The 11,183-nt window shown below is 65.1% G+C and overlaps 1 protein-coding gene across 1 annotated transcript in view; it reads right to left on the bottom strand.

Moving 5' to 3' along the window:
* TFE3 (transcription factor binding to IGHM enhancer 3) overlaps window positions 1-8,433 on the bottom strand; it is a 9,584-nt gene extending 1,151 nt beyond the window's left edge. The window contains exons 1-9 of the mRNA XM_026660908.2: window positions 8,137-8,433; window positions 3,505-3,618; window positions 2,777-3,026; window positions 2,197-2,469; window positions 1,571-1,672; window positions 1,026-1,143; window positions 807-863; window positions 405-480; window positions 54-201 (exon numbers count right to left, since the gene is read on the bottom strand). Of these exons, the coding sequence (XP_026516693.1) occupies window positions 54-201; window positions 405-480; window positions 807-863; window positions 1,026-1,143; window positions 1,571-1,672; window positions 2,197-2,469; window positions 2,777-3,026; window positions 3,505-3,618; window positions 8,137-8,249 (1,251 nt within the window). The 5' untranslated portion in view covers window positions 8,250-8,433. The remainder of the gene's footprint in view (window positions 1-53; window positions 202-404; window positions 481-806; window positions 864-1,025; window positions 1,144-1,570; window positions 1,673-2,196; window positions 2,470-2,776; window positions 3,027-3,504; window positions 3,619-8,136) is intronic.
* Between the last annotated feature and the right edge of the window lie 2,750 nt (window positions 8,434-11,183).

Raw genomic sequence — 11,183 nt, 5'->3', positions numbered from 1 at the left:
GCCTGCCAGGGGAGAGCGCCCCCTGCCCAGCCCCACGGCGCCCCCTGGCTGACCTGCACCCGGAGCTGCAGGCTGCGGTTCGCTTGCTCCAGCTTGCGCTGTCTCAGCTCCATCTCCTTGGAGCGCTGCTGCTCCTTCTGCAGCTTGCGGATGTAATCCACGGAGGCCTTCAGGATGGTGCCTTTGTTCCAGCGCATCTCCCTGGGGGCAGAAAAGGAGCAGGGGGGGCTGGGAGCCAGGACTCCTGGGTTCTCTCCCCGGCTCTGGGAGGGGAGTGAGGTCTGGTGGGTTAGAGCAGGGGGGGCTGGGAGCCAGGACGCCTGGGTTCTCTCCTGGCTCTGGGAGGGAAGTGGGGGCTGGTGGTTAGAGCAGGGGGGGCCGGGCCCCGTCCCACACACACTTACGGGTCGTTGGATTTGGGAATGAGGGTTCCCAGCTCCTTGATTCGGTCGTTGATGTTGAATCGTCTGCGTCTTTCAACTGCAGAGGGAGAAATTGCGGCTCAGACGCTCTGGCCCCAGCCAGCCCGGGGTCCCCCCCCCACCTGCCGTCCAGCCCCCAATTCCTGCCACTCACCCCTCCACGATTAACATCCAGGGCTCCCGAAACCTCTTCCTCCGCGTCATGTGGCTGGGAGTTCCCCTGGCCAACGTCAGCGCGATTTCTCATTCAAGTGTGACCCAGCTCCCCTCATGGGTGTAATAGGGGGGTGGGGGTCCTGTGACTCCCCCCCAAATATCTGTGCCCCCCCCCCAAACTGCAGCCCCTCAAGAAGGCTCCACCCACTGCGGGGGGACGACACTCACTCAGGTTGTGATTGTCCTTTTTCTGCCTCTCCTTCATCAGCGCTTTGGCTTCATTCTCTGTAACCAGGGAAGAAGGGAGCGTATCAGCGGGACAGACGGACGGGCGTCTGGAAAGACACAGCACCCACCGCCGGGGAAGTGGGGGGGAGAGCGCCCCCTGCCATGCCCCCCCACCCAGCCGCTGCTCCCCACAGCGTGGCGCCCCCTAGCTTCCGGTACCTGACAACTCTGTCTTGATGTTGGGCAGGTCGGCAGGGCAGGAGTTGCTGACCGGGACGGTTGGGTCCGGGAGCCCCGGGCTGCTATAAATCTCCAGCAGGTTCCCGGCCACCGGCAGCTGCACGGGAGACAAGGGGTTAAAATTCATTGCGGGGCAGTGACGCCTCCCGGCCTAGGGGGGCGCTGTCTGGCCCGGCCACTACCTTGCAGGATGCCTTAAAGGGGCGGCATCTTGGCAGGGATGTTCCCGCCCACCCAGGCGCCCTTAAAGGGGTGAAGCCTCAGTTGGCCGCCACCCCCAGTCGGCCTTAAAGGGGCAGAGTCCAAACCCACCCCTGTCGGCCTTAAAGGGGTGGAGGCTCAGCCAGCTGCCACCTCCCACTCACCCTTAAAGGGGCGGTGTACCAACCTACCCGGTTGCCTTTAAAGGGGCGGAGTCCAAGCCAGCCACCACCTCCCAGTCACCCTTAAAGGGACAGTGTTCCCCCTCCTACCACCCCAGCTGCGATCTGCAAGGCCCCCCCCCCGACCCTGCCCCCCATTACCGTGCTGGGCAGCTGCAGCCCCCCGTCCACGGACATGTAGTTCAGCATCTCGTCATTGTAGCTGGACTCCAGGCTGATGATCTCATCGATGACATCATCGATCTGGGGACGGGGGGGGTCGTTAGATGTGTTTCCCAGGGTAGAGGGGAAAGTGGGTGTCCCCGCCCCACCCCCCACAGTGTGCAGGGAGCGGGGTAGGTTGGGAGGGGCGGGAGAGGGGCAGACGGGGAGGGCAGCTGGGATGTGGGCAGCAGGAGCCCAGAGATGTGGGCTGGGGGGTAGGATGGGAGCCTAGGGGAAGGAAAAGGGGCTGGGCTGGGGGCCATGGGGGCGCAGAAGGGCTGCATGGGGGCAGGGGTTTGGGGTGGGGGCACAGAGGGGGGAAGGGAAGGGGTTTGGGAGAATGGGGGTGCAGAGGGGGCCGAGGGGTTGGATGGGGGGCAAGGATTTGGGGCAGGGGACGGATGGGGGACACAGGGAGCAGAGGGGCTGGATGGGGGGCAGTGATTCGGGGCAGGGGCACAGAGTGGGCAAGGGAAGGGAGCTGGGGGAATGGGGGAGCAGAAGGGGCTGGATGGGGGGCAGGGATTCGGGGTGGGGGCGCAGAGGGGGGGACCCCCACTCACCTCTTTCTCTGAGTTGGAGCCGATGTGCAGCATGGCCATGGGGCTGTTGGGGGCGCTGCCGGGGCCCGAGGCGGGCTGCTGCCGGGGGGGCAGGCTGTGGGGCTCGGGGGCCGAGGCAGCCTGCGGGGAGCGGGCGGGGGCCCCGGGGCTGGAGCCCGCCAGGGCCTGGGCGGCCAGCTTGTTGCCCATGGTGGTGGAGAGGTACTGCTTGACCTGCTGCCGCTGGGCCTCCTGGATGTGGTACCGGGTCGGGTTCTCCAGGTGGGTCTGGACCTGGGGGGGGCAGAACAGGGGCCGTTAGGGGTGAGCCCCTCCCCGCCCCCCCCCCACAGCCAGCCCCTGAATGCCAGCTGGCGCCCCCTAGAGGGGACAAGCCCCTGCCCCATTCCCCACCCCCCTGAGCCAGCCAGTCCCTGCCCTGGGGCTGATGGGAGCCGGCGCCCCCTAGAGGGGACAGGCCCCTGCCCCATTCCCCGCCCCCCTGAGCCAGCCAGTCCCTGCTCTGGGGCCGGGTGGGAGCCGGCGCCCCCTAGAGGGGACAGGCCCCTGCCCCATTCCCCATAGGGCCCCGGGCTCTCACCTTGAGCACCTCGACCGGGACCTGGGCGGCGGGGCGGGGCAGGGGGCTGCTGACGGAGATGGCCGGGGTGGGGGGCGCGGGGTTGGGGGGCAGGAACTGGGCCGCCTGCTGCTGCTCCCGCCGCTCCTGCTCCTGGGTCTGCGCCCGCATCAGCTGCTGCCGCAGCAGCACCCGCGACGACGACATGCTGGGGCCGGGGGGGTCCCCCGGGGCTGGGGGGGCCGGCGGCTGCAGGGGGGCGGCCGGGGGGCTGGGAGAGACAGACAGGGTTAGAAACGGGGGGGGGCATGCACAGAATCCTCCCCTCCCCCCATACAGCCCCCCAAATCCTCCCCCTCCCCCCACCATCCTCCCCCCACCCCTCCCTGTACACCTCCCCCCATTTCCTGCTCCCTGTCCATCCCCCCTCCCACCCCCATTGTCCACAGGCAAATATCGAAGACGGCTAAAGGTGGCCATCTTGGATTTAGTCCATGGGGGCGCTGGGGCCAATTTGGAGGTGGGGACTTGTATAATTGGGGTGAGGGGGCCCTTTGCTCCCCCACCCCCCCTTCTCCGCCCCCTGGCAGTCAGAGCCTGGGGTGGGAGGCTGCCCCAGGGAATGCCCCCCCCCCCCCCAGCCACCATCTGGCATTGGGGTCCTTGGATCTCCATGGGGTTTGCAGGATGGGGGGGCCCAAAGCAGGGAGAGGGTGACAGGAGAGGGGCCCCAAAGATGGCCGCCTTACCTCCCGGAGATGGGCTGGCTTTTGAGCTCGTAGAAGTTGTCCCCGGCCAAGGAGAAGACGTTCTCTAAGTCAATGTCCGCGACGATGCCCGACTCAGGGAGCAAAGACTCGAGACTGGGGGAGGGCGGGGGAGACAGGGCGAGCGTGAATCCTCGTGCATGGATCTCGTGCAAATTTCTCACGGCGCATCCTCCCCCTGCCCCCTCGTGCCTCCCCAGTAGACGCAAGAGTTGGCCTTGGGTGTTGGCTATGGGCGTCATTGTCATGAGGGACTCGCGAGCGCCCCCTACTGGCTGGTGCCTGCCACTAGACGCCTCCCCACCCCCTGCCCATCCTTGCACCAGGCCCTTGGGCGATGAGGGGTGGGGGGCAGGGGTAACCCCCCCAGACACACCGGGGGGGGGACACTTCCTGGTTTGAGATTGACCCAGAGAGGGAGACCCAAGGTGGTGGGGTTGTGGGGACCCTGAAATGGCTGCTATGGGGGGGTCCCCAACACAGATGGGGGGAGCAGGGTTAACCATCTAGGGAACACACCACAACCCCCCATCCCCCAACACACCCCACCCCACAACACACAACCCCCACTACACACACACCACCACAATACACAGCCACAACACACAACCCCAGACACAACCCCCACTACCCACACCACCCGAACACAACCTCCCACCCCCAACACACCCCACACCTTCCCCAACACACCCCATCCCACAACACACAACCCCACACACAACCCCCTCTAGCCACACTACCCCAATGCACAACCCCCGACGCAACCAGACAACCCCACATACCAGCACAACACACAAACCCACACAAGTTCCCCCAACACACAGAGCACCCCAACACACAACCCCACAACCTCCGACACAACCCCCCCCACCATCCCCACACACAACCTCATGACCCCAGACACAGCCCTGCACAACACACACAACACTACCTCATACACAACCCCCCCCAACACAATACACAACCCCCCCAACACACACACCACCACTCTACACAGCCACCCTGACAACACACAATCCTCCCACACCACCCCAACACACAACCCCCCACCCACACACACACCCCTCTTGGGCCCAGAGACTCTCGCCTTCCCAGCGCTCCAACCACCCTGACTACGCCACAGAGACGCACAACTCCCGACAACCAATAACCGCCCTTCGCCAGACCCACTCCCCGTCCTGCCGACAACACCCACAAAACACCCCCTCCCCGGTTCCTTTCCTCTTGGGATCTCACCCCGTAACCTGCCAGCTCTACCGTGTGTGCAGCCGGCCGGGGTCTGTTACGGGATCCCAGGAGATCTCTGGGCAGGGCAACGCTTGCCAAAAAAAGGGGAAGGGGCTGGGATCTAGTGGGTCCCTGGGACAAAGCTTTTACCAGGATCCAGGATCTAGCCTGTTAACAGGAAGAGGGATCTCGTTGGTCCCTAGGACCCAGAGCTGAGACCTAGTTGATCCACAGGGGCGGGACCAGCTCTCCGTGCGGGATCTGGGATCCAGTTGATCCCCGGGGCAAATCTCTTAACAGGAGCAGGGACCTAATCTGCGCACGCCTGGGAGAAATCCAGCTTCTCGATCCCCCACCCCCGGCCGAAAACGGGCGTTCCTCCCCGGCACCAACGTGCGCCAGATCTTCCAGGGGCGACCGTGGGGGGGGGGGGCGTGCGTGGAAGTGGCGGGGGGTCAATCTACCCCCCCACACACACACACACTTTGGGAACAAACGATCCACTTCCCAAAGGTGAATCAAGCCGGTGTGAACACCCTCCCGTCCCGGCAAGGCCCCGGCTCCGGTCCCGGAGAGCGCCGGGCAAAAAAGGCCAGAAGAGAAATTGGCACAAATGTCACTAGTGGCCAGGGATGGGGGGGGGGAACCCCCCTTTGCCCAGCTCTGATCTGCCCGCCCCCAGAGATCAGACCCTGCCCAGGGGGGAGGGGGAAATGTGGCTCCTGGCCTGCAGCCCAAGGGGAGCAGATACTGGGGTGATCTGGGGGGGGGGACGGGAGCCGGCTGCGACTTTCCCACCACTTCCCGGGCTTGTTGCTTTTAATATAAAGAACACATGAAACGTGACAGGGGCCAGCAGGGGGCAGCAACCCACCCTTAAAGGGACCCCCCCGCATTCCAGGACTCCCTCTCCCCCCCCAGTAAAGGGGGGCATTGGAGTCATTTAATGACCAGTCTGCCCCAAACCAAGGTAGATGGGAGTCAGGACTCCTGGGCTCTCCAGAAGGGAAGTGCGGTCTGCGGGTTAGAAGACGTGGGGCTCGGAGCCAGGAACCCTGGGTTCTCTCCCCAGCTCTGGAAGGGGAGTGGGGTCTGATGGTTAGAGCGGGAGGGGGGGGGGACTGAGAGCCAGGACTTCTGGGTTCTCTCTCCAGCTCTGGGAGGGGAGTGGGGTCTGGTGGTTAGAGCAGGGGGGTGAGGGGGCTGGGAGCCAAGACTCCTGGGTTCTCTCCCTGGCTCTGGGAGGGGAGTGGGGGCTGGTGGTTAGAGCGGGAGGGGGGGGGACTGGGAGCCAGGACTCCTGGGTTCTCTCCCCGGCTCTGGGAGGGGAGTGGGATCTAGTGGTTAGAGCAGAGAGGCTGGGCACCAGGACTCCTGGGTTCTCTCCCTGGCTCTGGGAGGGGAGTGGGGTCTGGTGGTTAGAGCAGGGGGGGCTGGGAGCCAGGACTCCTGGGTTCTATCCAGGGGTGCTGGAGCAATTTTTATGGGGGGGTGGAATTGAGGAGGGATGCCTTGATCCCAGATACTTACACAGCCCTTTGGAGGGGTCTCTGCAGACACCCGGCCCCTCCCCACCCCCATCTCAAGCCCCAAAACACCCCAGCTGGGGATGGGGTCCAAAGGGTTAAGGGAGTTTAGGCCTTTCCAGGCCTTTGGGGGTTAAAATACCAACCCCCCCCAACACACACACTTGGAAATTGCAATGATGAGACTTATAGTCTCCACCTCCCGCCCCCCCCAGACACCTCCTTTTGCTTTCAATATGACATGGTGCGGGGGGCTGCGGGTCGGGAGTGAGGGGCACCAGCAGATGGGGGGGGGGGCTGGGACTCCCAGTGGCGGAAGGAAATTGAATGGCAGGGAAAGACTCGGACTCAGCAGCTGGGGGGGGAGGGGGAGGGACTGGGGGGGGGGGGGGGGGGGGGGGGGAGTCAGCTCAGCTCCAGGCTGCCTTGGGTGTGGAGGGGTCAGGGGATGGGGGACTCCCCCGGTCGGACCCGGTTCCCCTGGAAAGGTGAAGTTCCCTCCCTCCCCCTCACTGGAGCCTTGTCTGAAATCTAACCCACTCCCCACCCTCCGCAAGAGCCTTCTCCAGTGCACCCCCCCCCGCCCCCGAGCAGAGCGCCTGGGTTCTCTCCCCGGCTCTGGGAGGGGAGGGGGGGCTGGTGGTTAGAGCAGGGGGGAGGGGCTGGGAAACAGGACTCCTGGGTTCTCTCCCCGGCTCTGGGAGGGGAGTGGGGTCTAGTGGTTAGAGCAGGGGGGGCTGGGAACCCGGACTCCTGGGTTCTCTCCCTGGCTCTGGGAGGGCAGTGGGGTCTAGTGGTTAGAGCGGGGGGGTTGGGGGCCAGGACTCCTGGGTTCTCTCCTCGGCTCTGGGAGGAGGCTGGTGGTTAGAGCAGGGGGCTGGTTCCAGGCCTTCCCCCAAGTCGCTGAGTGACCTTCAGTGACTAGCCCCCTTGTGGCCCCCTCCCCCGCTCCAGGGATCATTAACCAGACCCTGGAGCCCAGGGGTCTGGGTCGAGAGGGGCCAGAAATGTCCATAGAGCAGGGTTGGGGGAGGGGGTGTCTGTTACAGCAACTCTGTGAGCGGAGAGAACCCAGGAGTCCTGGCTCCCAGCCCCCTGCTCTAACCACTAGGCCCCACTCCCCTCCCCCACACCCCTGGCTCCAGATGCAGCCAGCGACCCAGGCCCCCCCCACCAGGTCCCCCCTGGCCGGTCGCTCTCCTGCCAGCACCAACCCCTGGTGCCCAGACGCTGCCAGGGGCACTGAGACCCCACGTCCCTGGGCACCAGCCTGTGCGCCCCTCCCAGCTCTGCCGGTCCCGACCCGCAGCCCCTGCCAGCCTGGCTCTGCCCCCCAGCGCTGCCGGTGCCCCTCACTCCCGACCCGCAGCCCCTGCCAGCCTGGCTCTGCCCCCCCAGCCCTGCCGGTGCCCCTCACTCCCGACCCGCAGCCCCTGCCAGCCTGGCTCTGCCCCTCCAGCCCTGCTCTGCCGGTGCCCCTCACTCCCGACCCGCAGCCCCTGCCAGCCTGGCTCTGCCACCCCAGCTCTGCCGGTGCCCCTCACTCCTGACCCGCAGCCCCCTGGAGATTCAACCCATCCCCTGAATGGTGGAGAGGGGGAATCTAGTGACATGGGGGGGGGGTGTTTCTGTTACCTAGAAATTGGGGCGGGGGGGTGGACCTGGGCCGTTTGGGGCAGGAGCTGGGACCGGGGGGGGGGTGAGTGGCGGGGCAAGTGGGGAGCAGATGCTGGGGGGAAGGAAGAAGGAGGGGGAGGGAGACCGAGAAGGGGGGGACCCCAGGGGGAAGGGGGGGTCCGTGGAGGGAGGGGGACTCCAGCAGACAGGGGGGTCCCGTCCCGGGGGTCTCTGCCCCCCTCACCTCAGCACCTGGACGGCCTCGGCCGTGCGAGGTCCCTCCAGCAGGACGTAGACGGTCGGGGGGCCCCGCTGGGGGTCGGGATCCCGGGCCCCCTGCCCCGCCCCATGCGACATCCTCCCCCCCCGCAGGGCTCCCGGCCCGGGGGGGGCGAGCGGGGGTCCCGGCTGGACGGGTCCTGCCCCGGGGGGGGGGGCGCTGGGCCACGGGCGGGGCCGCGGGCGGCTGCTGGCTCTGGTGCGGGACCCCCCGAGCCGCGATCGCGGCCGATAAACACCGGGCCGGAGAGTTATTGCCTCATCCCGGGCTGGAGGGGGGGGGGGGGGGGGGCTCGCCAAGGGAAATGACGTCACGTCGGGAAACACCCCCCAGCCCAGGGGGGTGCAAGGGGGGCATTTGACACACGAACAGCTGGTGCTCCTCACTCCCGACCTGCAGCCCTGGGCTCCCCCCACCCCCAGCTCTGCCGGTGCCCCTCACTCCCGACCTGCAGCCCCTGCTCGCCCGGCCCTGGGCTCAGGGCCACCGGGGGGGGGAGACAAGTGGGGCAATTTGCCCCGGGCCCCACAGGGGCCCCTACGAGAATATTGTATTCTATAGTATTGCAACTTTTTTTTATGGAAGGGGCCCCCCAAATTGCTTTGCCCCAGGCCCCCTGAATCCTCTGGGCAGCCCAGGCTGGGGTCCCCCCCCAGCTCTACCGGTGCCCCTCACTCCCGACCTCCAGCCCCCTGCTCGCCCAGCCCAACCCCCAGACCCCCCAGTTCTGCCGGTGCCCCTCACTCCGAACCCGCAGCCCCTGCCAGCCCAGCCCTGCCCCCCCCCAGTTCTGCCGGTGCCCCTCACTCCCGACCCGCAGGGGCCCCTAGATCTGTAGGGGGAACAGTTGTGGGTGCAGTTCCAGGGTTGGCCAGCAGGGGTTGCTCTTACTAGACTCGGACTTGCCCAGGCCCAGGGGGGTCAAGCCCAGGGGGTCTGACTGGTGTTACGTGGGGTGCAGCCTCAGGCTCAAAGCCTCACATGGCTTTTCGGGGGTCCCACCCGTAAGCCCCTCGGGCTGAGCCCCCGTCTCTGGTTGCGTGTGTGCGTTTGTGAGTCTGTCGGTGCGTCCAACGGCGTGTGGAGTTTGTGTCCATGCGTGTGTCTCCGTCACTAGTGGTTTGTGGGTTTGTGTGTGCGAGTTGTTGCTGTGTGAGCGTGTGCATCTGTCAGTCGTCGTTGTGCATGGCAGATTGTGTGTGTGTGTATCAGTTTTGTTGGCGGACGTGTGATCGTGTCTCTCTCTGTGTGTATTGATTGTTGTGGTGTGTGTGTGTGTGATTGTGCATCTCTGCATATCAGTGGCCGTAGTGTGATTGTGTAGCTCTTTGTGGGTATCAGTTGTCATTGTGTGTGTCCGATTGTGTGTGTATGTGTATGTCAGCTGTTGTGGTGTGTGTGCGATTGTCTGTCTCTGTGTGTATCAGTTCTCGTGGTGTGTGTGTGATTGTGTATGCCTGTTTGTGTATCAGTTGTCATGGTGTGTGCAATTGTATATCTGTGTGTATCAGCTGTCACGCTGTGTGATCAGTTGTGCCTCACTGTGTGTATCAGCTGTCGTGGTATGTGTGTGGCTGTGCATCTCTGTGTGTGTATCAGTTGACATTGTGTGTGTCTGATGCTGTGTCTCTGGGTGTGTGTCAGGTGGTGTGTGCAGTTGTCTATCACAGTGTGTCTGTGTGTGTGACTGTGCATCTGTGTGCGCAATTGTCTACCTGTGTATCAGTTGGGGGGGGGGGGATTGTGCACCTCTGTGTCTGCCAGTTGTCAGGGTGAGGAGGTGACTGTGCCTCTGTGTATCAGTTGTCCTGGTGTGTGTGTCTGGCCAGCTCTGTGTTGTGGTGTGTGTACCCCCTACAACCCCCCCCCCCCACCGCTTACAGCCAATCTCTGCGTCACACCGTGCCCCGCCCCCTCCATTCCCTCCAGCGCCCCAAGGGTTAACCCCTGGAGCAGGCGAATTGGAATGACAACACACGCTGTGTGTGTGTGAGCTACACCCGGCCTGCCTGTGCGCGGGGGGCTACACCCGGCCTGTGGCAATGTGTCTCTGTTTGTGGTGCATCGGGAGCCGATTTGCCAATGCCCAATAACCAGCCAGCAACTGTCCGACTGTACAACCCCCCCCCACACACACACCCTCCCTCCCTCCCTCCTCCGCCTGTTGGCAGCAGGGAGGGTGTGAAACAGGCGCAGGGGAGGTGTAGCCTGGGCAGTTTCAGCAGAAAAAGAGCTGGGATGGATCCGGGAACCGGCTGGATGGATTAATCCGGGGAGGGGAGGCTGGGGGGGGAAGCTTGGGGTCCACCCCTTGCACCCCTTGCACCCCTGGACTGGGGCCTCACACACACACAGAGCGGTTGTGCACCCACCGATCTAGGAAGCAGAACAGCGCATTCCAGAGAGGAAAGGTAAGAGGGACCCCCCTGGAAAATAGGTTGTAGGGGGACTGGCTGGCTCAGGGGGGCGGGGAATGGGGCTGGGGCCTGTCCCCTCTGGGGGGCACCGGCTCCCATCCAGCCCCAGGACAGGGACTGGCTGGCTCAGGGGTGTGTGTGTGGAGTGGGATAAACTCTCCCCTGGCAGTCAGGGCCGGGCGCTGGGGGGCACCGCGGGGTGGGGACCAGGCCGGAGGGCAGGTGGGTGCTGTGCTGTGGGAGCTGTGGGGACTGGCAGGGCTTAGCTGGAATGTGTTCCTGACCCCCTGTGGGCCGCTCCGCCCCAGAGGTGGCTGCATCTCAGCGCCCCCCTGGGATGGCTCTGGTCCGGTGAGAGGGGCAGCTGGGGTGGCTGATCTGAGGGTAACCTGGACTGCAAATAGGGGCAGGGGGGAGTTGATGTTGAGTTTCTAGTGGGCTGAAGCAGGGGGCGGGAGGGGCTGGGAGCCAGGACTCCTGGGTTCTCTCCCCGGCTCTGGGAGGGGAGTGGGGTCTAGTGGTGAGAGCAGGGGGGGCTGGGAGCCAGGACTCCTGGGTTCTCTCCCCGGCTCTGGGAGGGGAGTGGGGGCTGGT

The sequence above is a fragment of the Terrapene carolina genome, unplaced genomic scaffold (genome assembly GCF_002925995.2).
Source record: "Terrapene carolina triunguis isolate 2854851 unplaced genomic scaffold, T_m_triunguis-2.0 Scaffold848, whole genome shotgun sequence".
In the NCBI taxonomy this organism is placed as follows: domain Eukaryota; kingdom Metazoa; phylum Chordata; order Testudines; family Emydidae; genus Terrapene; species Terrapene triunguis.
Note: the sequence above shows the minus strand (reverse complement) of the source record. Positions and strands in the feature narration are given on the sequence as shown.